General features: G+C 45.1%; 1 protein-coding gene across 1 annotated transcript in view; it reads left to right on the top strand.

Moving 5' to 3' along the window:
• Positions 1 to 9,343: 9,343 nt before the first annotated feature.
• Positions 9,344 to 26,208, top strand: part of LOC119959644 (zinc finger protein 721-like) — a gene marked incomplete at its 5' end in the record, with an annotated part of 90,404 nt that continues 73,539 nt past the window's right edge. The window contains 2 exons of the mRNA XM_038787827.1: positions 9,344 to 10,133; positions 24,204 to 24,232. Coding sequence (XP_038643755.1) covers positions 9,344 to 10,133; positions 24,204 to 24,232 — 819 coding nt within the window. The remainder of the gene's footprint in view (positions 10,134 to 24,203; positions 24,233 to 26,208) is intronic.

Below are 26,208 nucleotides of genomic sequence, written 5' to 3' on the forward strand. Positions count from 1 at the left end.
ACCTCATCAGCAGATTAAGACGGTCAGACTGAACATTGTGAAGTGTCCTGGACATGATTAACAGCATCAATAAGGGTATAATCTAAACCTTGTAGTCGCTTGTGAACTCATTGGTGTGTTAGCTTGTGGGATGAGTGAGCAAATCCCTTTCCACAGACATTGCAGTTGGACGGCCTCTCCCCACTGTGAACTCTCTGGTGTGTCAGCAGGTTGGATGACTGACTGATTCCCTTCCCACACACAGGTAAATGGCCTCTCCCCAGTGTGAACTCGCTGGCGATTCAATAGGTTGGATGAACGAGTGAATCCCTTCCCACATACTGAGCAAGTGAATGGCCTTTCCTCACTGTGAACCTGCTGATGTGTCAGAAGGTTGTATGAACGTGTGAATCCCTTCCCACATTCAGAGCAGGTGAACGGTCTATCCCCTGTAGAAGTTGCTGGTGTATCAGAAGGTTGGATGAATTAATGAATCCTTTCCCACAGTCAGAGCAGGTGAATGGCCTCTCCCCAGTGTGAATTCTCTGGTGGTTCAGTAGGGCAGATGGACGGCTGAATCCTTTCCCGCACACAGGGCAGGTGAATGGTCTCTCCTCAGTGTGAGCATATTGGTGTGTCAGTAAATCCTTTTTGTTTTTAAAGCTCTTCTCACAGTCAGGACAGTTAAAAGGTTTGTTATCAGAGTGAACAAGTTGATGTGTCTGCAGGTGGGAAGACTGAATGAATCCTTTCCCACACACAGAGCAGGTAAATGGTCTCTCCCCAGTGTGAATACGTTGATGGGTCAGCAGATCCTTTTTACATTTAAAACTCTTCTCACAGTCAGGGCATGTAAATGGTCGCTTATCAGTGTGAACAATTCGGTGTGTCGCAATATGGGATAACCGAGTGAATCCCTTCCCACACACAGGACAGGTGAATGGCCTCTCCTCAGTGTGAACTCGCTGGTGTGTCAGAAGGTTGTATGAATGGGTGAATCCCTTCCCATAAATGGAGCAAATGAACGTTCTCTCCACAGTGTGACTGTGACGATGAACTCCCAGTTGTGATGGGTAACTGAATCCCTTCCCACAGTCCGAACATTTCCATGGTTTCTCCATGGTGAGGGTGTCCTTTTGTCTCTCCCGTTTAAAGCCTTGTCGACACACGCAGCAGAAGTATAGTTTCTCCCTGCTATGAATGGTGTGATTTTCCTTCAGGCTGTGTAACTAGTTCAAGCTCTTTCCACAGTCAGTGCAATGAAACACTCTCATTCGGGTGTGTGTGTGTCTCGGTGCTTTTCCAGTCACACTGATCTTTCAAATTTTTTTCCTTAAACGGAAGAGACAAACATTTCTCCTTCCAGTTTCAAAGACTGATGATATTCAGCTCCTGATGAATCGAGTGGCTGTCAGATCTCGATGTGATGTTTGGTTTGAGTTTTCGGTCGGCCAATCCTCCACTTCCAATATCCTGTAAAAGGAGTTTACAAAAGCCGTCACTGTCAGTCCAAGATAGAAATTCTGAACAGGCAATTCTAATTTCTCAGGAACATTTTCTCCTCTCTTGTTCCCCCAAAGCTGTAAATCCCCGTCCCACACACTCTCCTTCCTCCCTGGGCTGAAATCCAAACCCATCTCACCATCTGCACCATATCTTTCCTCCACTCCCAGTTTTCTCCCTCCCTCTCCTCTGCCTGGGTTCAGTTCTCCAGCTCCTGTCTGCAGACTGACAATAAAATCAATGGGTCTTATTGGGGGGTTTGGGTTCTCACCATTGTCCCCGCTCGCGGCTGCACTCAATCAGCCTCTCGGAACCGCACTCACTCTCACTGCGGCTGCGCTGAGGCCGGAGCAGCACAGCGCATGCTCCGCACAGTGAGGCGACTTCCGGGGGCGGGGCAGACGTGGCGCCTGCGCGTTCTGGCTCCTGTGATGGAGATAGGGCATATTCATCCCAGGCATTCTGGGTAGTCTTCTCCGCCATTATTTCTATACTTTCCTCATGTTGATAATTTGGTTCCGGCACTTTTGATACAGTTCGGTGTTTGTACCGAATGGGGCGGCCGCATCGGTATTTTTCGCTCTGATCGGCCCCTGTTAACGGCTGTCATCTGTTTCGGGGGCGATATGCAGCAGAGCGCCTGCGCGGCCGCCATCTTTTCTCAGTGGAAATGTGCAGCAGGGCGCGGAAGAGAGAATCTTGTGAATTTCTTTCCTGGACTGAGAGTGAAATTCCTTTGGAAACTCCTTTAGAAAGAGGAAGATTTACTAATGGGAACAACACACCAAACATCACATCATCCTCTGACTGAGTTGCTCGATTCATCAGGACCTGAATATCATTGGGAGGTTAAATGGTTTGTCTGTTCTGTCTGAGGACAAAGATTTCAGATATCAGAGTGACTGGGAAACTTCTAATGACCATTCCAGGTTAAATTTGAGACTAATTACACCGATCACATTCGGGAAGTTAAATTATTTGCTGTTGTAGGCAGGTAAATTTTAGAATTACCACATTCGCATACTTGGCAGCTAAACTGGGCAGACCGCTGACCTTGTTAGTAGTGAGAGTTACTATCCCGGATTTTATTAAAGTTTGTTGTTCCTGTGGCATTTCATTCAGCTCATCGTGATGACAGAGTAGGTATTCAGCCTAACCCCAATTTCCAGATCGTGGTCTGTAGCCTTTTGGGTTACACCAATTCAAATGTTTATCAAGATACTTTTAAAATGTTATCAAGGTTTCTGCCATCATTTCAGGCAGCATGTCACAGATTCTCGCCACCTTTGCACCCTCTAAATCTCCTCGTTCTTCCTTAAATCTCTGCCCATTTTTAATCGATCCCTCAACCAATGAGAATAGGACCGTCCTATCCAACCTATTTAGATCCCTCAAAATTAAAAAAAATATATAAATTTAAAGTACCCAATTATTTTTTTCCAATTAAGGGGCAATTTAGTGTGGCCAATCCAACTAACCTGCAGGTATTTCGCTGTGCAGATGAAACCCAGGAGAATGCGCATACTCCTTACAGAAAGTGACCTGGGGCCGGGATTGAACCCGGTCCTCAGCACGCAGGCAGCACTGCGAGCCCGAGATCTCTCAGAATTTTATACACTTATTATAATCTTTATTATTGTCACAAGTAGGCTTACATTAACACTGCAATGAAGTTACTGTGAAAATCCCCAAGTCACCACACTCCGGCACCTCTTCGGGTACACGGAGGGAGAATTCAGAATATCAAATTCTCCGAACGAGCATGTCTTTCGGGACTTGAGGGAGGAAACTGGAACGCCCGGTAGAAACCCACACAGACACTGGGGAACGTGTAGACTCCGCACAGACAGTGACCCGAGAGGGAATTGAACCCGGGACCACTGTGCTACCGTGTCGCCCTGTAACTGTTCAGCTCAATGTTCTCAGATTAAAGAAACTGAAGCGGCCAATGTGCGGCTTGAACCCACGATACTGTGATCCCATGCTCTACTGACTGACCTAGCCAGGCTGCTTTTCAAAATTTAATTTTGGTCTCCCCTCAGACTTTTCTGTTCCAAGGAAAACAGCCCCAGTTTATCTAAACTTTCCTCTGAGCAAACATTGTCAATTTCTGGCTGATGTTCTCAAATCCCCTCTGTGTTGGGTCACTGTCCGTGTGGAGTTTCCACATTCTCCCCATGTCTGCATGGGTTTCACCCCCACAACCCAAAGATGTGTAGGTAAAGGGTTGGCCATGATAAATTGCCCCTTAGTTTGAAAAAAATAATTGGGTACTGTAAATTTTTTTTAAAAGAAAAAAAATCCACCCTGTACATCAGAATCTAGCTCTGGCCTAACTAGTCCTGTCCTGCCATTTATCATGAAATCCTTTGCCTTGTTTTCCCTCCAGCTTTCTTCCGCACTATCAAGTGTTCAATCATTTTTTGTGTCACAGATAAACTTCTTATTCATGTTCCTTCGTTTACTTTCAAATCAATTATGTAAACTAGGGTTGAAGGGCCCAGTACTGATTCGTTTGAAATTGGTACTGGAAACAGCCCTTTGATTTTCTCTATTCTTTATGGGATGTGAGTGTCATGGGCAACCCAGCTTGGTTGCCCATTCCTAATTGCCGTTAAGCTGAGTGGCTTGCTTGGTAATTTCAGAAGGCAATTCAGAATTAATCACATTCCAGTGTATTGCCCAGCTCAAGTAATGCTGGTGCAGACTCAATGGGCCAAATGGTCACCTTCTGTACTGTAGATTCTATGATTAATTCTGACCTTGGGTTACAAACTGTGGAGTTTGTACATTCTTCCTATGTCTGCATAGATTTCCTCCGGGTGCTCTGGTTTCCTCCCACAGTCCAAAGATGTGCAGGTTAGATGGATTGGCTGTGTTGAATTGTCACTGGGAGGGGTTGTAGGGGTAGGGTGGGGAATTCGCCAAGTTAGGATGCTGTTTCAGAGGGTTGTTGCAGACTCGATGGACCGAATGGCCTCCTTCTGCACTGAGAGGATTCCATGATTCTACATTGGATCCAATGATATGTTCACTCACATACTGCAGCCTGATTCTTATTATGGGGACAGATACTGTGTTTGGTACTTTCAAAGTGAGTGAATCTTTTGCTGTTTTTCCTCTGGGCCCCATCTCCACTATTATTGTCTGATTGTCCCACTGAGACTCTCACTGTTATTATTGGACAATCAGCGAGTCAGCCTGAGCCTGTGGTCGTTCTCACCATCTGGAACCATCACAATGCCCGGGTGATTGACGGCATCTCCCGACCAATAGGAAGAGGAGGGGCAGGGCTGGTGGACAACCGGGAGCGGCTGGTCCTCCAACCAATCGGAGTGAATGAGGGGCGGGGCCCTCTGTGATTGAAGCATGCGCAGTGTGGGCAATGGCGAAGGAGAAGGCGTCGTTTTCAGATCAGAAATCGGTAAGAGGCGATAAACAATATGGAGGGAGCGAGAGATCGAGTGGGTGGGCGGAAACGTTGTGTAAAGCTGCTGTAAGCCGGAAACCTCGGAAAGGTTTGTCCCGAACGGAGCTGCAGCTCCTCGTGTTCGGCTCGAGTTAACGGCCGCCATCTTTATTGGATGTGCATCAGGCCGCATGCGCGTTTCTCATCTTTGTCGGGGCGATGTTTCAATGAGTGGGAGGAGCTTGTTCCCCATTGTTCAGAATGGAGACAACTTGTCCATCAAACTGAATTTGTCTTTCAGTCCCAATGTCTTATTGATGATGCAAAGCGGTGGCAGAGATGGAAAGAAAAGGAAGCCAATCCCGCTCTCCAGATATCATTGTCTGCGTGGGTTTCCTCCGGGTGCTCCGGTTTCCTCCCACAGTCCAAAGATGTGCAGCTTAGGTGGAGCGGCCATGCTAAATTGCCCTTAGTGTTGAAAGGGTTTGGGTGGGGTTACTGGGTTGAGGGGACAGGTTGGAAGTGTGGCTTTAAATGGTGTGCTCTTACCAAGGGCCGATGCAGACTCGATGGGCCGCATGGCCTCCTTCTGCACTGTAAATTCTATGATCCATTGGACATTCTGTCCCATGTGTCCAAAGCTCTGTGGCTCTGTTCAGTCAGATGAAGACCCAGGGCAGAAACTCCCAACCCTGAGTAGAAGTCACCCTCAAATCAGGGGGCTGCTGATGACAAGAGGGTCAGTGTGCAGCGTGACCATGAGTGGTCATCCTGGACCAGGGAGCAGGAGGAGAGAATATTGTGAATTTCTATCCTGGACTGACAGTGATTAATTTTGGAAAATCCTTTTACAGGGGATTAGTAGGGGAGGATTTATAAACAGCAAACTCAAACCAGGAGAAATGTTTATCTTTCCTGAATTACATTTCTGGACTGACAGTGATACCTTTGTCAACTTCTTTCACAGGGGCTTAGAAAGGGATTTGCAGACAGGAAACTCACAACCAATCCTCACATCAAATTCTGACACCACTGTTCGAGTTATCAGGACCTGGAGATTATCGACCTTTGTGTGTAAGCATTGAGTTCAGATCATTACCACTCACTGTGTAACATCTCCCCTGTGGATCTTGCTCACAATCATAAATCTGTGTCCCATAATCCTTAACAATTTGCTGATGAACAGCTTTTCTTTATCTTTTGTACAGGCCAAGGGTCCACCCAAGATGGCCGCCACACACGTACCCATACATTCAGAGTAAACCAAAAACAGTTATTTAGTGATCAGGTAGCTAACCCGTCTTCCTCCCCACCCCCTATATATCTACATTGTGCTTCATAAAGAAAATCTCCCTTCATCCCCGAACAGAAAAACAGATTTCATCAGAAAATATCAAAACTATATAGAGGATATCACAACACCCATCCCATCCCACAGGAATGTAGATCTTGTCCAACACAGATAACTGGACCCCAGTCCATGCTTTACAATGTTCGCCTCCTCCGGTGTCTCAAAATGGAAGTCTTTGGACTCCTAGGCGAGCTGCAGCTTTGCTGGGTATACCACCCTGAATCAAACTCCTTTTTTACACAGAGCAGCCTGAACCTCATTAAAGGCTGCTCGCTTCTGCACCAGCCCGGCTCCCGCATCCTGGTAAGTCCTCACCCGGATAACTGAGTGAATCCCTTCCCACACTCCGAACAGTCTGTTGCCAGTGTGACTACGGTGATGAATCTCCAGCTGACATGGAGATCTGAATCCCTTCCCACAGTCCCCACATTTCCATGGTTTCAGGATGCTGCTGGTGTCCTTGTCGCTCTCAACGTTGACGATGAGTTGATGTCTTGTCCCCACAGAGAGCATGTCTACGGTCTCTCACCACTCTGAACAGTATGATGTTTTTTCAGACTGTGTAACTGGTTAAAGCTCTTTCCACAGTCAGTTCACTGTAACACTTTCACACAAGTTGTGTGTGTATCGGGTTTTTTTCAGTCACGCTGATCTTGAAAATCATTTCCTACAGTCAGAACAGACAAACATTTCTTCTACACATTCACAGTCCAATGATATGCTTGTCCTGATGAATAGATCTTGATTTAACAGATCAAGATCTGTTAAATCTTGATGTGAAGTTTGATTTGAGTTTCCATCTGTAAATCCTCCCCTTGTAATATCCTGTAAAAGGAGTTTGCAAAAGTCATCACTAGGAGCAGGCACAGTGACTCAGTGATTAGCCGAGAGCCCGGGTTTGATCCCAGCCCCGGGTCACTGTCCGTATGGAGTTTGCACATTCTCGCCGTGTCTGCGTGGGTCTCGCCCCCACAATCCAAAAACATGTGCAGGGTAGGTGGATTGGCCAGGCTAAAATTACTCCTTAATGGGGGAAAATAAGAATTGGTACTCTAAATTTATTTATTTTTTTTGGAATTAAAACAAAAGTCATCACTGTCAGTCCAGGGTAGAAATTCGGAACAGACAATTCCAGTTTCTCTAGAACATTTTTTCCTCTCTTGTTCCCCCAAAGCTGTAAATCCCCGTCCCACATACTCTCCCTCCTCCCTGGGCTGAAATCCAAACCCATCTCACCATCTGCACCATTTCTTTCCTCCACTCCCAGTTTTCTCCCTCCCTCTCCTCTGCCTGGGTTCAGTTCTCCAGCTCCTGTCTGCACACTGACAATAAAATCAGTGGGTCTTATTGGGGATTTGGGGCCTCCAGCGGGTGTTTGTGAATCCTCCCCCGCCCACCTGCCAGGGTTTCCTTCCTTGCAAGAGATCAGAGTCCTCATTGATGATTTCAGCCCATCCAAGAACCAGGCTAAATTGCCCCTTAATTGTGAACAAAAATTACATGAAGGTTCACGGCTCCACAAAGTGTTTCTAACTCCTCCCACCCATCTCCTTAACAGGTTGGCGCATTTATTTGTCTAAAAGAATGGTTTCTGCTGGCACAGCCATTAGCACTGCTACCTCACGGCGCCAAGGACCCGGGTTTGATCTCGGCCTTGGTTCACTGTCCGTCTGGAGTTTGCACATTCTCCCTGTGTCTACATGGGTATCACCTCCACAACCCAAAGACGTGCAGGGTAGGTGGATTGACCACAGTAAATTGCACCTTAATTGGAAAAACAATAATTGGTTACTCTAAATTTATTTTAAAAAAGGATTGTCTCTTTCCTAATGTTCACAATTAATTGGGTGGATTCCCCAGGAGATGGCTGACATTTATGGGGACATTAAATTAATGATGGACAGAGATACGTCCAGTGTGTTACATGGTACAGATTAGATATATTATTTACGGTTCTGTAATAAATTAAATATTATTATTTCTCGTCTTGTAATATAAGATTGTAGCTGTGTTATAGATTTCCAGCTATCTCTTCCCTCAGAGGGTTGTGTTTGATTTCTCTTCCACAGGGACCAGTTGTATCTGAGGGTCATTGAATATATTGAAGCACAAGTCTGACAGATATTTTATTGACAATGGAGTTAAGGGTTATGGGGAACAGGTAGGAAAATAGAGTGAAAGCTGAGATGAGGGATCTCTTCACCCCAGGATGTGGTGAAGTTTTGGAATTCTCTACCCCAGAGGAATGTGGAGCCTCAGTCATCAGATATGTTCAAGACAAATATTGATAGGTTTCTAGATATTGAAGATATCGAGGTATATGGGGATTGTGTGGGAAAATGGTGCTGAGGTAGATCAGCCAAGGATCTCATTGAATAGTTGAACAGACTCAGTGGGCCGAATGGCCGACTCTTGCTCCTATTCTAATCTCCGTGTCCTGGTCAGGAAGCATTGAGCTGAGCTTGGATCTGTCAATCAACATGAATCAGCACCTTCAGGAGAATTGTGAGGGTGAATAGTAGATACAGCAGAGTGAGAATGGAGGGGGGGATGGAGATTTACAGCTTTTGAAGAACGAGAGAAAATTATGTTCCATAAGAACTAGAATTGTCCTGAATTTTAATAATAATGATCTTGATTGTCACAGGTAGGCTTACATTGCAATGATGTTCCTGTTAATTTCTATTCTGTACTAACTGATGACTTTTGTGAATTTAAAGGATGTTGGAAGAGGAGGAATTATAGACAGAAATCTCAAACATCACGTCTCGATGTGACAAACTCTCTCGATTAATTCTGAACTGAATATCATTGGGTTCTGAATATCATCGGCGAGAAGGAGAAATGTTTGTCCAATCTGTCGGCTTCAAAAGATTTAAATGTGAATGTGACTGGAAAAGCACCGAGACACCCACAACACACACCCGAGTGAGAGTGTTCCAGTGAACTGACTGTGTAAAGAGTTTCAACTATTACACAGCCTGAAAAAATATCACGTCTTTCACAGTGAGGAGACACAGTGCACATGTTCTGTGTGTAGACAAAGCTTCCACTGATTGTCCAATCTGGAGAGACACGAGGAGACCCAAAACATGGAGAAACCGTGGAAATGTGGGGACTGTGGGAAGGGATTCAGAGTCCCATCTCAGCTGGAAATTCATCAACGCAGTCACACTGGGGAGAGGCCATTCACCTGCTCTCAGTGTGGGAAGGGATTTATTGATTCATCCACACTGCGGAAACACCAGCGAGTTCACACTGGGGAGAGGCCATTCACCTGCTCCAAGTGTGGGAAGGAATTCACTCAAGCATCCAACCTGCAGAAACACCAGCGAGTTCACACTGGGGAGAGGCCATTCACCTGCTCTCAGTGCGGGAAGGGATTTATTGATTCATCTACCCTGTGGAAACATCAGCGAATTCACACTGGGGAGAGACCATTCACCTGCTCTCAATGTGGGAAGGGATTCACTCAGTTATCCACCCTGCAGTCACACCAGCGAGTTCACACTGGGGAGAGACCATTCACCTGCTCTCAGTGTGGGAAGGGATTTATTGATTCATCCACCCTGCGGAAACATCAGCGAATTCACACTGGGGAGAAGCCATTCACCTGCTCTCAGTGTGGGAAGGGATTCACTCAAGCATCCAACCTGCAGACACACCAGCGAGTTCACACTGGGGAGAGGCCATACATTTGCTCTCAGTGTGGGAAGGGATTAAGCCATTCATCCAACCTGCGGAAACATCAGCGAGTTCACACTGGGGAGAGACTATTCACCTGCTCTCAGTGTGGGAAGGAATTCCCTCAGTTATCCAGTCTGCAGAGACATCAGCGAGTTCACACTGGGGAGAGACCATTCACCTGCTGGCAGTGTGGGCAGGGATTACATGGAAAATAGGAGCAGGAACAGATCATTTGGCCCTTTGCGCCTGCTCTGCCATTCATTATGGCCATGGCTTATCATTCAACTCAATAGCCAAATCCCGCTTTCCCCTCCATATCCTTTGATCCCCTTCGCCCAAAGTGCTATATCTAAATGTTTCTTGAAAACATACAATGTATTGGCCTCAACTATTTCCTGTGGTAACAAATTCCACAGACTCACCACTCTCTGGATGAAGAAATCTCTCCTCATCTCTGTCCTAAACTGGGGCAGCACGGTGGCACAGTGGGTTAGCCCTGCTGCCTCACGGCGCCGAGGTCCCAGGTTTGATCCCGGCTCTGGGTCATTGTCCATGTAGAGTTTGCATATTCTCCCCATGTCTGTGTGGGTTTTGCCCCCACAATCCAAAGATGTGCAGGTTAGGTGGATTGGCCACGCTAAATTGCCCCTTAATTGGAAAAGATTAATTGGGTACTTTAAATTTTTTTAAAAATGTATGTCCTAAATGGTCTCCCCCGTATCCTCAGATTGTGACCTCTGGTTCTGTACACGCCCACCATCGTGAAAATCTTTCCTGCATCTACCCTGTCAAGTCCTGTTAGAATATTATAGGTTTCAATGAGATTTCTCCCCCCCCCCCCTTTCATTCTTGTCAATGCCAGCAAATACAAACCTAACTGATCCAGTCTCTCATGCAACTGTCCCACCATGCTAGGAATCAGCTTGGAAAACCTGCGCTGTGATCCCTCTTGAGCAAGAACATCCTTCCTCAGATTCGGAGACCAAAACTGCTCACAATATTCTCACCAAGACCCTGTATAATTGCAGCAAGATATCGCCGCTTCTGTACTCGAATCCGCTCGCAATGAAGGCGAGCATATCATTTGCTTTCTTTACCGCCTGCTGTAGCTGCATGTTTACCTTTAGCGACTGCTGTATGAGGATACCCAGATCTCGTTGCACATTCCCTTCTAATTCATGACCAATCAGATAATAGTCTGCCTTCTCGCTTGTGCTCCCAAAAGTGGATAACCTCGCATTTCTCATAATTATACTGCATCTGCCATTCATTTGCCCACTCACTCAACTTGTCCGAATCACACTGAAGGATCTCTGCATCCTCCTCACAGCCCCCCTCCGCCTCCCGGCCCAAGCAACTTGGTGTCATCTGCAAATTTGGAGATATTGCATTTTGTTCCCTCATCTAAATTGTTTATATATAGGGTGACACAGTGGTTAGCACTGCTCCGTCACGGAGCTGAAGACGAGGGTTCAATCCTGGCCCTGGATCACTGTCCATGTGGAGAGAAGTTCCCCCCTGTTTGTGTGGGTCCCACCCCGATAAACCAATGATGTGCAGGGTACGTGAATAGTTTTTGAACCAGGTTTCTGACCTTATCAATACACTACCCCTAATCCCATGTGCTTTAATTTTACACGCTAATCTCTTGTGCGGGACTTTGTCAAAAGCCATCTGAGAGTCCAAATATACCACATCCACTGGCTCCCCCTCATCAACTCTACCAATTACACCCTTGAAGAATTCAGTAGATCTGTCAAGCATGATTTCCTCTTCACAAATCCATGCTGACTCTGTCCGATCCTGCCACTGGTTTCGAAGTGCTTTGCTTTAAAATCTTTGATAATGGATTCTAAAATTTTCTCCACTGCCGATGTCAGGCTTACTGGTCTATAATTCCCTGTTTTCTCTCTGTATCCTTTTTAAATAGTTGAATTTCATAAACCACCCTCCAGTCTGCAGGAATTGTTCCAGGGTCTATGGAATCCTGGAAGATGACCACCAATGCATCCACTATTTCGAGAGCCTGAAGTACTTTGGTCGCAGATTATCAGGCCCTGGGGATTTATCAGCCTTCAATCCCATCAATTTCCCCAACACCATTTCTTTACTAATATTGATCTTCAGTTCCTCCCTCTCACTAAATCCTACGTTCCCCAACATTTCTGGTATCTGATTTGTGGCTTCATTTGTGAAGACTGAATCAAAGTATGTATTTATTTGCTCAGCCATTTCTTTGTCGCCTATTATACATTCCCCTGTTTCTGACTGGAAGGAACCTACATTTGTCTTCACCAATCTTTTTCTCTTCACATACCGATAGAAACTTTTACAAACAGCCTAATTTTCTGTTTTATGCCATTCCCAACATCACCACTGCGGTTTGGGGATTTCTTTACTAATTTATTTCCACCTTGGTGTTTCTCAGCTCTACCCATACAGATTCCACATTGTCGGAGCTAATATCCTTCCTCACTATTGCATTAATTTCCTCTTTAACCAGCACTGCCACTCCACGGCCTTTTCCTTTTTGTTCAGGCCGTTCCCCTGCCCTCAATGTGCGAAGGGATTCATCGCACGTTCTGAGACACTAACAAATTCACAACTGATTACAGGGATTGGATTCTGCTGTTATTGTTTCTGTTCTCAATTACACCCAGGATTGCATTTTGTTCATTCTGTTGGTCAATGGGGATGGTCAGAGGGTGTCTTTCTGCTGGACTGGCTGGTCTCACGGCTTCTCCCCCAGTGGGCTGATTCTCTCTGAGCCTTCTTGCAAATTCCTGGTCTCACATTTCACAAGGATCAAAAAGTGAAAGGGGGTTTGGAGATTAGAAGATGTTTCATTACCATTTCTGTTTGGAAACCCCAAAAATCATGCCACATTGCCATGAACATGGGCTATGGTGGTTACATGGTTCTTTTGTTTAATTTATTTTGGTGCTTCTCACTGAAGAAAACTATCAGGGTATGAGGGCCAAGTTGTCTGAGGTGCACTGGGAAACTACATTAAATAGTATGGTGGGAGACAGGCAATCACTAATATTTAAGGATTTATTACAGATTTACATGGGGATCGGTTCGCTCAGTTGTCTGGATGGCTGGTTTGTGCTGAGTGACACCAACAGCACAGGTTAAATTCCCATACCGGCTGAGGTTAGCCATGGTCCGTGTCAGTATTTATGCTCCGCATGAGCCTCTCCCATCAGCCGATACAGACATACATCCCCTCATGTATGTATCTAGCTTTACGTTCAATGGATTCATGCTGTTCACCTCAACCACTCGCTGTGGTAACGAGCTCCACATTCTCACCACTCGCTGGGTAAAGAGGTTTCTACTGAAATTCCTCTTGGATTATTGAATCCCTTCATAATCTGAAAGACTTCCATCAGGTCACCCATCAGTCTTATCTTTTCCAGAAAAAAGCAGCACCAGCCTTTCCTGAGTGTTAAATGCTCTCAGTTCTGTATATTATGAATCTTTGTTGCACCTTATCCAGTGCCTCTATTTCCTTTTTCTAAATGGAGATCGCCAATGTTGTCAGTGCTCCCAGTGTAGTCTAACCCTGGTTCTGAACAAGTTGAACATTTCCTCCGTGCTTTTCAATTCTATCCCCTATGGAACCCTAGTTATGGGCCCCACACTTTAGGAAAGATGTGAAATTCTAAGTTTGGGTGTAGAGGACATTAACGAGAATGGCACCAGAGATGAGGGACTCCAGTTAGTTGGAGTGACTGGAGCAGCTGAATTTCTCTCCTGAGATCACAGCATCTGGATGTTGGGGAATGGAGCCATTCAGCCCTTTGGGACCGTGTCGGCTCCCTGTGGAGGAAGCCAGTCTGTCCATTGCCCCATTCCCCGAATCCCTGTGGGTTTATTTCTCTCAGTGCCTGTCCAATTTCCCATTGAAATCATTCCATCATCTCTGCATCTCCAGGGCGGCATGTGGTGCAGTGGATAGCACTGGGACTGCGGTGCTGTGGACCCGGGTTCAAATCCCAGTCCTGGGTTACTGTCCGTGTGGAGTTTGCACATTCTCCCCATGTCTGCGTGGGTTTCACCTCCACAACCCAAAAGATGTGCAGGATAGGTGGATTGGCCACGCTAAATTGGCCCTTAATTGGAAAAAAACAATAATTGGGTACTCTAAATTTATTTTAAAAAAGAAAAAAAATCTCTGCATCTCCGACCCTCATAGGCAGTAGGTTCCAGGTTGTTACCACTCGCTTTACATGTACACAAGGCAGCTAGAGCGCAGAGGAGTCTATTTGGCCCATTTTTCCCATGCCAGCTCTTTGTAGAGCGACCCATTTAATCCCATAGTTCGACGATTTTGTTTTCTTTTCCAGAATGCACCAAATTCCCTTTTGGATGTTCCAGTCCAATCAGATTCCAGCACCATTTATGGACAGTGCATTCCAAATCACAACAACTCGCTGTGTTTTACAACAAATAATTGCATATGGTGTGTCTGGAGTTTCACAGAGTATTCAAAATGGTGTCAACACCGTAGTTATTACACAAAATTAAGACTCCAATCTTTTATCAATGATTCTGAGAGGACACTGAGTGTAATACATCCTAATTTGTGAACAATTAGAACAAATGTACATTTCTGTAAAACCTTACTCCCATTTGACCTTCTAAAGTGTTTTAAAGCCAATGGAGTACTTTTGAAACATATTCATTCTTGTAATGTAGGAAGCTGTAAGTACGCATGTGTAATCACATTTAGTTTTAAAATTGTTATTTTCATAGTGTATTCATTGTCATTGGTAACAAGGTCAAGAAAGCCCTTTGATACCTCGAACATGTGGCTTCCTGCAGCCATTTCACCTTCTGTACCTTTTCTATATTAGCTATGTATTGATTTAATTGCAAAAAAATAATAATTAAATTAATGATTATTCAGTAGTGAACATTGATCATCATTAGTGAATTGGTGTATTGGGTAATTATATTGTAAAGACTAGATCTTTATTTCAAAAAATAATACGATCAACCAAAATGTTTCCAGAAACTGCAGAGCTATCTGAATTTGTTTGAAAAAATAAATTAATTTATAATTTTGTGAAGTTACAAGACATCATATTCTGCTAAGACTGTGTGGGCCAGGCAGTGGAGTAATGGTATTGTTACTGGGCGAGTAATCCAGAGACCCAGGTTAATGCTCTGGGGATCTGGGATCGAATCTGCCTGTGACAGATATTGAAATTGAATAAAAGTCTCAAATTCAAAGGTAATGATGACATTGTGGATTGTTGTAAAAACCCGTCTGGTTCACAAATGTCCTTTTGGAAATCTGCTCTCCTTATGTGGCCTAGCCTACACGTGACTCCAGATCCACAGCAATGTTGTGTTTGACTTGAACGTGCCTCCTGAAATAGCCTCACAAGACACACAGTTCAAGGGTCATTGGAATGAGCAGTAAATGCTGGCCCAGCCAGTGACCCCCACCTCCCATGAATTAATAATGTTTTTTTTTTAAATTTAGATTAGCCAATTATTTTTTCCAATTAAGGGGCAATTTAGCGTGGCCAATCCACCTACTCTGCACATTTTTTGGGTTGTGGGGGCGAAACCCACGCAGACACGGGGAGAACGTGCAAACTCCACACGGACAGTGACCCAGAGCCGGGATCGAACCTGGGACCTCAGCGCCGTGAGGCGGTTGTGCTAACCACTAGGCCACCATGCTGCCCTGAATTAATAATGTTTAAGGCGGCTCATTGTTCAACCTGAAGACGAGTAAGAAACTGTCTCTTTGATTGGATTTGATTTATTGTCACGGGTACCGAGGTACAGTGAAAAGTATTGTTCTGCGCACAGTCCAGACAGATCGTTCCATACATGAAAAAACAAAGTGCGGATCTTGGCAGTTTGGTCAGTTTACAAAAGAATTTAATGACTTTGTAGACGTAGTTTATATTTTAATCACCACCCAAAACAAATTGAACATAGAACAGTCGAATGGTAATGTGTCCTCAAATAGACAGACATGAATTGGGGGAAATGGCAGAGATTTAACTGAACTATATTTTTGAAAAATTCGGCCTTCATGATGGAGAAACAGGAAAAGTCACTGAGGGAGATGAGAAAATCCAGGCTCAGTACGGATTTGCTGTCACCCCTCCTTTCTTATACATGAACGGGATTTCGGCTGCAGAACGTTTCACACCAAAACACAGGGGTCAAATATAAGTGACAGATAATTCTCAATTCACTCCCATTTAACTATGTTTGACATTGTTCAAAAGCTGGGGGGGCAATTTAGCGTGGCCAATCCACCTAACTTGCACATCTTTGGGTTGTGGGGGAAACCCATGCAGACACGTGGAGAATGTGCAAACTCCACACTAACAGTAACCCAGGGCTGGGATTCAAACCCAGGTCCTCAGCGCCGTGAGGCTGCAATGCTAACAACTGTCTCAAATGCCACCCTAAATGCTTCCTATATATGGTGTGGCGATGCTGGCGTCGGACTGGCGTAGGCACGGAAAGGAGTCTTCCAACACCAGGTTAAAGTCCAACAGGTTTGGAATCACTACTTTTCGGAGCGCAGCTCCTTCCACAGGTAAATGAAGAGGTGGGTTCCACAAACACATATAGAAAAATTCAATGATGCGAGATGGTACTTTGAATCCGAGTCTTTGCAGGTAATTAAGTCTTTACAGGTCCAGATGGTGCGACTGGAGAGAGGGATAATCACAGGTTAAAGGGGTGAATTGTCTCAAGCCAGGACAGTTGGTAGGATTTCGTGAGAGCAGGACAGATAGTGGGGGGGGGGGGGGGTGTGAATGTAATGCGACATGAATCCAAGGTCCCGGTTGAGGCCATAGTCATGTGTGCGGAACTTGGCTATCAGTTTCTGCTCAGCGATTCTGTGTTGCCATGCGGCCTGAAGGCTGCCTTGAAGAACGCTTACTCGAAGATCAGAGGCTGATTGCCTTTGGCTGCTGAAGTGTTCTCCGATTGGAAGAGAACATTCCTGCCTGCCGATTGTCATGCAGTGGTTTAGCTCAGTGGGCTAGACAGCTGGTTTGTGATGCAGAACAAGGCCAGCAGCGTGGGTTCAATTCCTGTACCAGCTTATCCAAACAGGTGCCAGAATGTGGCGACTAGGGGATTTTCACAGTAACTTCTTTCAGCGTCTGCATGGTCTCGCCAACGTACCATGCCTCGGCATATCCTTTCCTGCAGCGTATGAGGTTGACAACGTTGGCCGAGTCACCACGAGTATGTACCGCGTATCCGGTGGGTGGTGTTCCCGCGTGTCATGGTGGTACCCATGTTGATGAGCGGGCACATCTTGCAGAGGGTGCCATGGCAGGGTTGTGTGGTGTCGTGGTCGCTGTTCTCCTGAAGGCTGGGTAATTTACAATGGTCTGTTCGAAGTTGCGTGGTTGTTTGAAGGCAAGTAGTGGGGGTGTGGGGATGGCTTTGGCAAGATGTTCATTTTCATCAATGATGTGTTGAAGGCTGCGAAGATGATGTCATAGTTTTTCCGCTCCAGCGAATTCATCAGGCAAATGAGGCTCTGGGAGTTCTTCCACAGACCCCAGGAGGCCGACAGCGAACCCAATGAGACAACCAGTGAACCGGAACAGCAGTCCGAGAGATCTGTGGAAGATCCAGCCAGCAGGAAGGACTGGAAAACCCGACCCATTGAACCAATCCAACCAGCTGATTCTGCTGCTCCTCTTGCACGAAACCACTCAGTAAAACTGCCTCGAAAGTCCTTTTTTGTCCAGATTCTGAACTCCCATCTTTCTCCTCTTTTCCTGCTATCTCCCATCATGCTCTCTCAGAGCTCATCTTGTCTCTGATACTTACCCTTTGCTCCTTTGGCTCGATTCTCATTAAACTGTTGAACATCCAACTTCCACATGTTTCCACGGTGTCTCCATGGAGTCAGTGTCTTTGTGCATTTCCTCTTTAGACAATCAAGTGAAGCTCTGTCCTCACACAGAACATGTGTATGGTTTCTTCCCTTAGTGAATGGTGTGGTGTTATTTCGGGCAGTAACTGGTTAAAGCGCTTTCCACAGTCCGTCCACTGGAACACACTCACTCAGGTGTGTGTGTGTCTTGGTGCTTTTCCAGTCACACGTATGTTTGAAATATTTTCCCACAAACAGAACAAACATTTTTCATTCCACATTCATAGTCTGAGGATATTCAGGTCCTGATTAATTAAGTGATACTGCCGGATCTTAATGTGATATTTGGTTTGTTTCCTGTCTGAAAATCCTCTCCTAATGCCCTGGAAAAGGAGTTTACAAAGGCCACACTATCAGTACAAGATAGAAATTCAGAGCAGACAATTCCAGTTTCTGGGGAACAGTTTGTCTCTCTTCTTTCGCCAAAGCTGTAAATCTCCAGTCCCACACACTCTCCCTCCTCCCTGGGGCTGAAAACCAAATAAAGTATTAGATCATTATTTTTGTATCTTTATACAAAAGTTATATAATTAGAGGTAAGAATATGCTTTATAAGTCACTTCATTCCTGTACGAGCCTCCCCGAACAGGCGCTGGAATGTGGCAACTAGGGGCTTTTCACAGTAACTTCATTTGAAGCCTACTTGTGACAGTAAGCAATTTTCATTTTAATTTCATTTCATTCATGACTTGTGACAGACTTTAATCTGAATCATCCTGACTGAGCAGACAGAATAACAAATGTTAACCTTGTGTCCAGAACTGACTGTGTGGAGATTTGATGAGCAATCGCAAAGGTTGTTTCTCCAAATCTTCCAGGGTTTCCTTTGTTTAACCTCTCCCTCTTGAACTAAGTTATACCAGATATCAGACTCAGGGCCCATTCTGGTTCTCTTCCTGTTGACTAAATAACTTCAATCAAATATGGAGAAGACTGAATCCACTGTTCGGTCCCTGCACCAATCTCCATTCCTGACATACCAACTCTATCCCTCTCCCTGGCAACAGTCTGAGACTTAGCCAGTCTCTTTGTGAACTTGGTTTCACATTTGATCCCAATATGAGCTTCTGACCTCATAGAATTTAGAGTGCGGAAGGCCATTCGGCCCGTTGAACTGCACTGGCCCTTGGAAAGAGCACACTAGCTAAACCCACACCTCCACTTATCCCTGTAGCCCCCGCTAACCTTTTTAGATACTAAGGCAATTTACCATCTTCACCTCCCGATTCGACAATTCCATTACACACCTGGCTGCTCTCCCACAGTCTACCTCTGGAAACTTAAAGCCATCCAAAAGTCTGCGATCCATGTCTTAATTCACAGCAAGTTCCTTTCCCCTATAATCCCTGTGCTCCGATACGTGCATTCGCTCCCAGTCAATTCTCACCCTTGTTTTCAAATCCCTCCATGGACTTGTCTCTTCCTGTGTCTGTCATCTCCTCCAGCTCCACAACCCCCTGAGATATCTGCACAGCTCTGATCCTGGACTCTTGCACACCCCCGATTCTAATTACTCCGCCATGGTTTTCAGTTCCCTCGGCCCCAAGCACTGAATTCCCTCCTTGAACCTCCCCGTCTCCACCTCACTTACCTCCTTTCAGACTCTTTAAAACTCACGTCTTTGACCAAGTTTTTGGTCACCTGTCCTAATATCTCCTTTTGTGTCTGGGTGTCTCACTTTGTTTTATAATGTTCCTGTGAAGTTGACTGGGATGATTTATGATGTTAAAGGTGTTATATAAACAGAAGTTGTTGTTGTTGTTGATTGTAACCCTGACCTCCTGTTTTACAATATCCCACTGGTTTCACAACAAACTCTATCTCGGATGTTTTGCCCCCTGCGGGTTTGCAGCCTCTACAAAGACGGCGGCCGTTAACTCAAGCCTGTCACCGGGAGCAGGCCGCAGCTGTCCCCCCGCTCGATGCAAACCCGGGCCCGGAAACTTCTTATTGGGGTTTGGAGCCTCCAGCGGGTTTCAGTGAAAACTGCCACTTCGCGGCTCTGCCAGAGACCTGCTCCTCTTGCGGCCTGGTGGAGACCGCGGAGCACGTTTATGTTGTCTGTCCCAGGCAGTGGCGTGCAGAGGTCTGGTGATGCCCGGGGCAAATCTTGATTGTATGCCCCAAAGACTCAAGTATAAGGCCTAATATACTGAGAAATATTATGAGAAAGGAAAACATTTTGAATATATAAACACAGATGAAACATGAAATAAACGCTTTATTCGATTTTAATATAAATCAATCAAATTTATTAAGTTCTTTTCCCCAAATGATACCTCCTGTCACAAAACACCTGAACTACTTCACTTTTTACATCAGCTGTGAGAAATTCTTTTTCAATGCTTATTAAAGCCAGGTTGGTCAGTCGCTCCTGTGACATAGAAGACCTCAGATATGTTTTTATTAATTTCAGTTTTGAAAATGACCTTTCACAGCTTGCGACTGAAAATGCGATTGTAAGCAGTAATCTGTATGAAACACACAGCGTCGGAAAGACATCCCTCCCATACTGCAGTAAAGACTCCAGAGCATCTTTAGGATCAGGGGGAACTCTATTCCCTCCAGCTCGAAGGAGCATCACAAAATCAATAATTTTGTCATATAACTGAATTGCAACCACATCATTGTCATAATAATTTGCAAAGTCTGAACATTCCTTTTTTAATTTCTCTCTTTCTTGTTCATCTTCAATCACTCCTGAATTCAAGTTCAGAAGAAAAGAAAATCGGTCACTGAGTCTTTGAAGACGCCACTGCGGTCTTCAATTTCAGTTTTTAATCTGTTCACAATCTCTACTATTACTCTATTCATTTCTTCTTGTGCCGTCAGTCCACTATCTCTTGCTGACTGTCCAGGCATTATTCTTCTTCTTCCTTGTTCGTGCAATTGGTATTCCCCAATTTTGACAATATTCATTGGCTAAATCTATTGCATTGTGGATAATTTCATCATTCTTCAAATTCAAGATATGAATAAGTCCTCTCAGATCACAAGAAGCTTCATGGAACCCCATTTTCGGATCCTGCAAACGTTTTGAGACTTTATCCACTGATGATAAAACTGAGTACCAAAAATTTAATAAAGCTATAAACGGGAACTGTTGAATAGAGTTCAGTAGCGATCCTGCATCAGATTTAGTTTCCCTTGAAAATTCTCCTTCCAGCAGGTGTTGAAGGCTTGCAATAACGTTGTCACACTCTTCGTGGATTACTTGCACAGCATCATGGCTGGAACTCCATCTTGTGTCACACTGTCTTTTCACAGTCCGAGTGACAAATGAGTTTAACACTTCCCAACGAGAAGTAGATGAAGAAAGAAAAGTAGAGTTTTTCGAGAATGCCAAAAAATGTAACAACAACAGGTTGCACCTCACTTGCATGGACACAGGACAAATTGAGGCTGTGGTTCTCGCAGTTCACAAACACAGCTTTTGGGTTAACTTCAAGAATTTTTTGTTGAACACCTCCTCTCACTCCAGCCATAACTGCTGCGTTATCATATGCTTGACCGCGACAGTCATTCATGGAAATTTTGTCTTCTTCCAATTTTTCCTGAATTTTATTTACCAGGCTGACTGCATCTTTCTTGTTGACTTGAAAAAATCCCAGAAATGTCTCCTTTATTTCTACTTTTCTGTTTTCATCAATATGAACGTAAGAATTTCAGAAACCTGATCTTCATGGGCAATATCTGGAGTTGAATCCAGCATTATGCTAAAATATTTTGCGTCCTTAATTTCGGAAATTATATTTTTCTTGACAGTTTCACCAAGAAGATTGATTATTTCGTTTTGAATTCTGTTGGACAAGTAGGTGACACTTTTTGGTTTCTCTTTCCCTCTCTGCAAGTGTTTTGCTAAGATGTCATCATATTTGGCCAAAAGTCTGATTGTTGCTAGAAAGTTTCCTGTATTTTCACTGACTGTCTCCCCTGGCTCTGATAACCCAGATATTCCTTCTCCTCGATGTACACGATAGGCCAGATTCTGTTTTGCCAGAAAGGATATAACCTCGACAATCCGTTCAGTTATAGCTTTCCATCTTTTCTTTTCAGCAGACATTTGCTGTTGAAGTTCAGCATCTATCGTAGTTGAATGATGGAGTCGAACTACAAGGTTCAGGTATTCCCTCATGTGAGCTCTATGAGAAGGGCTTTTCTCATGGTCAGGTATTGTTGGATTTAATTTTCTCCAAGTGGAGAAACCGTCTTCCTTTCCAAAGTTTGACACAGACGACAAATGCTCCTTTGAAAACAAAAAGCAAACAAAACAGTAGCATGTTTTCCGATATGGAGAGTATAACAACCATTTTCTCTCCACAATTTCTCCGTTTGTGGAAACTTTATCAAACCACTGTTTGGAAAATGATCTCCCATCCTTCTCAGCAAATGGACCACTTTTATTCTGATATCTTTCAGGGCCATGTTGTAATATTGTCATCTTCAAATGATCTGGAATCGGTTTCTTCAAACAGCCAAAATCGCTTCTTTGCAAAAATATGCAAATATCTTCTTTATTTTCTTCACATGGATCATCATCCTGACAACGAGACTGAGGAGAGAGAGTATTATGTTCTGACCGAGCTGAATCCGTATCAGAAAAATCCTTCTCTGCACCCACATCATCTTTTACTTCTCCAGGTTCTCCTACTTCTTCTTTACTTCTTTTTATCCATGCATCTAATGCCCCTCTTTGATGGGACTCTTCTTCGACTCTGGCCCTCTTTTTTTTCCTGTTCTGTGCTCCACTCGGTTGCACACGAAATACTCGTAACATTTCATTTTCTATCTCAAAAACCGTAAGACGCATGAGAAAATGGGAAGAAAATGGTAAACAATCGGTCAGTTGCAGACGGATAAACTATATTTCATTTCTTTGTTCCTTCGTATCAAATTATTTCACACTGATTCTCCACTGATGATTTTGTGCAATTTATATCATAGACTTGCAAATTAGTAGTATCTGTATTCGAATATTAGCATGTTAAGGAATAAATGTCTCCTATTCCGAGATTAAATGCCATAGCAGTCCTCTGATCATCCAGGCTTCACTCTTACTACATCCCACGTAAATATTTCATTAAATATCGCCAAAAAACCTATAAAAACCGTAGTTGCACCTGTTCTAGAGCTATTCACTGACCTGAGTAGGTAAAAGAACTAATCTAGATGCACAAAAAGCTGAAGAAAAGATGAGTTATGACTCGAGGAAACGCAGGAACGAACAGCCACGTCTGCTTGTTGCTTTTGATGGTTGCACCACGTACATCATGCGCATGCGTGTGGGGGGGATGGGGAGAAGGACCATTTTCTCTAGACAGAAAGGGTACACCATGTTAAAGGAATAAAGGGCTAACAACTGCCTCTGCAGTGTGGTGAGCCTCCAAAAATTGATTTATCACCGCTGAAATTTTAAAATTACTATCTTATTTCCTTCTCTGGGGCAGCACGGTGGCCTAGTGGTTAGCACAACCGCCTCACTGAACTGAGGTCCCAGGTTCGATCCCGGCTCTGGGTCAATGTCCGTGTGGAGTTTGCACATTCTCCCCGTGTCTGCGTTGGTTTCGCCCCCACAACCCAAAAAATGTGCAGAGTAGTTGAATTGGCCACGCTAAATTGCCCCTTAATTGAAAAAAATAATTGGGTAATCTAAATTTTTTTTAAAAATTAAAAAAAAAAAAAAAAATTTTTTTTTTTTTTTTTTTTTTCCTTCTCTGATTGGATGCCCCCATCCAATGGATGCCCGGGGCCAATGCACCGTCGCCCCCCCCCCCCCCTCTGCACGCCACTGGTCCCAGGCTGCACTCCCTCTTTGATTTCTTGACTATGTTGTTGAAGTTTTATTTGCACTTCAGCCCCACGTTCCTGATCTATGGACATCCGGTGTGGCGAGGGGCAGGGAAGGCGGAGGACGTCCTCGTGAACCTGCTCCTGGGCCTGGCCAAACTAGCCATTTATCGGTCCAGGCAGTGGGCGAGCGAGGGGGTCGTCCAGCCCGACTGTCTGCCCCTCTTCCGCGGCCTTGTTCGCGGCCGGCTGTCCCTGGAAAGGGAGCATGCGGTGTCCATGGGCACACTGGAAGATTCCCGTGCTCGGTGGGCACCGCAGGGGTTGGATTGCCTTATCTACCCCGATTTTCACACTCTAATTTGACAGGTTTTAGATAAGTTTCTGTTCCCTTTCTTGTTCCATTTGGGTTGTGCTCCACTCGTTGTTTTAGCAGCACTCCCTTCTTTTGTTTTATCCATTATTTACTTTATGTTCTTTTGCTTAGTTCTTTTCACACCCAGCATCATGCTAAGGCAGATGCTGGCTTAATCCTGCACATGAACATAAATGTGCAGGTCTCAAAACTCACAAAATAATTTTTACAAAAAACGAACATCAACATCAGACATAAACTAAAGTACTGAAGGCTCAAAACAGCTTCAGTGAAACGTCCCGGCCGAGCCCAGCATGGACACTGCGCATGCCCGAACTCACAATGCCCTGGGAATGATTGACGGCAGCTCTGATCCAATAGGAAGAGAGGGATGGGCCTGGAGGACCGAGTGGTTGTAGAGGGTCCTCCAACCAATCGGAGTGAATGAGGGGCGGGGTCTGAGCCCGGTCTCCCACGTGAGGTGGAGCATGCGCTGTGCCGAGTACAGTTCAGGATTCAGGTGGTGGGCTGGAGATCCCTGATCAGATCCCGGTTGGTGAGTCATGAGGGAGGGATGGAGCCGGCGGATGGGTCGGGAGGCTTCATAAACACTCCGTGTCACCCCGAATACGAATCTCGGATTTGCAGTTGAACCGGCGAAAGGTGCTCGGGCTTTTCACCGAGATAGGCCCGGGTGGCCTGGCGCATGCGTACGGAGCGAGAGTCCCGGCTTTGCTCCGCCTCCCGGCTTTGCTCCGCCTCCCATTGACTCTGATTGGCTGGAGGACCAGCCGCTCCCGGTTAGTCCTCCAGCACCGCCCCCTGAGTTGGAGCAAACCCTTCAGCTTGATCCAACAGATAGAACATAGAAACATACAGCACAGAATAGGCCCTTCGACCACGATGCTGTGCCCAACTTTTGTCCTAGATTAATTCTAGATTATCATAGAATCTACAGTGCAGAAGGAGGCCACTCGGCCCATCGAGTCTGCACCGGCTCTTGGAAAGAGCACCCTACCCGAGGTCAACACCTCCACCCAACCCCATAACGCAGTAACCACACCCAACACTAAGGGCAATTTTTGACACTTAAGGGCAATTTATCATGGCCAATCCACTGAACCTGCACATCTTTGGACTGTGGGAGGAAACCAGAGCACCCGGAGGAAACCCACGCACGCAAGGGGAGAATGTGCAGACAGTGACCCAAGCCAGGACTCGAACCTGGGACCCTAGAGCTGTGAAGCAATTGTGCTATCCACAATGCTACCGTGCTGCCCTTAAGAACAAATTAATCTACACTTCATTATTCTACATTTCATTATTCTACCATAATCCATGTACCTCTCCAATAGCCGCTTGAAGGTCCCTAATGTTACCGACTCAACTACTTCCACAGGCAGTGCATTCCATGCCCCCACTACTCTCTGGGTAAAGAACATACCTCTGACATCCCCCCTATATTTTCCACCAGTCACCTTAAATTTATGTCCCCTTGTAATGGTTTGTTCCACCCGGGGAAAATGTCTCTGACTGTCTACTCTATCTCTTCCCCTGATCATCTTATAAACCTCTATCAAGTCATCCCTTATCCTTCTCCGTTCTAATGAGAAAAAGCCTAGCACCCTCAACCTTTCCTCATAAGACCTACTCTCCATTCCAGGCAACATCCTGGTAAATCTCCCTTGCACCTTTTCCAAAGCTTCTACATCCCTCGTGAAATGAGGTGACCAGAACTGCACATAATACTCCAAATGTGGCCTTACCAAGGTTTTGTACAGCTGCATCATCACCTCACAGCTCTTAAATTCAATCCCTCTGCTAATGAACGCTAGCACACCATAGGCCTTCTTTACAGCTCCATCCACTTGAGTGGCAACTTTCAAAGATCTATGAACATAAACCCCAAGATCTCTCTGTTCCTCCACAGTGCCAAGAACCCTTCCGTTAACCCTGTATTCCGCATTCATATTTGTCCTTCCAAAATGGACAACCTCACACTTGTCAGAATAGAAGTCTTACAACACCAGGTTAAAGTCCAACAGATTCAAATCACTAGCTTTCGGAGCACTGCTCCTTCCTCAGGTGAATGAAGAGGTATGTTCTAGAAACATATATATAGTCAAAGATGGAAACAATGCTTTGAATGCGAGCATTTGCAGGTAATTAAGTCTTACAGAGACAGGGGTATATCC

This window comes from Scyliorhinus canicula, unplaced genomic scaffold, assembly GCF_902713615.1.
Source record: "Scyliorhinus canicula unplaced genomic scaffold, sScyCan1.1, whole genome shotgun sequence".
Classification (NCBI taxonomy): Eukaryota; Metazoa; Chordata; class Chondrichthyes; order Carcharhiniformes; family Scyliorhinidae; genus Scyliorhinus; species Scyliorhinus canicula.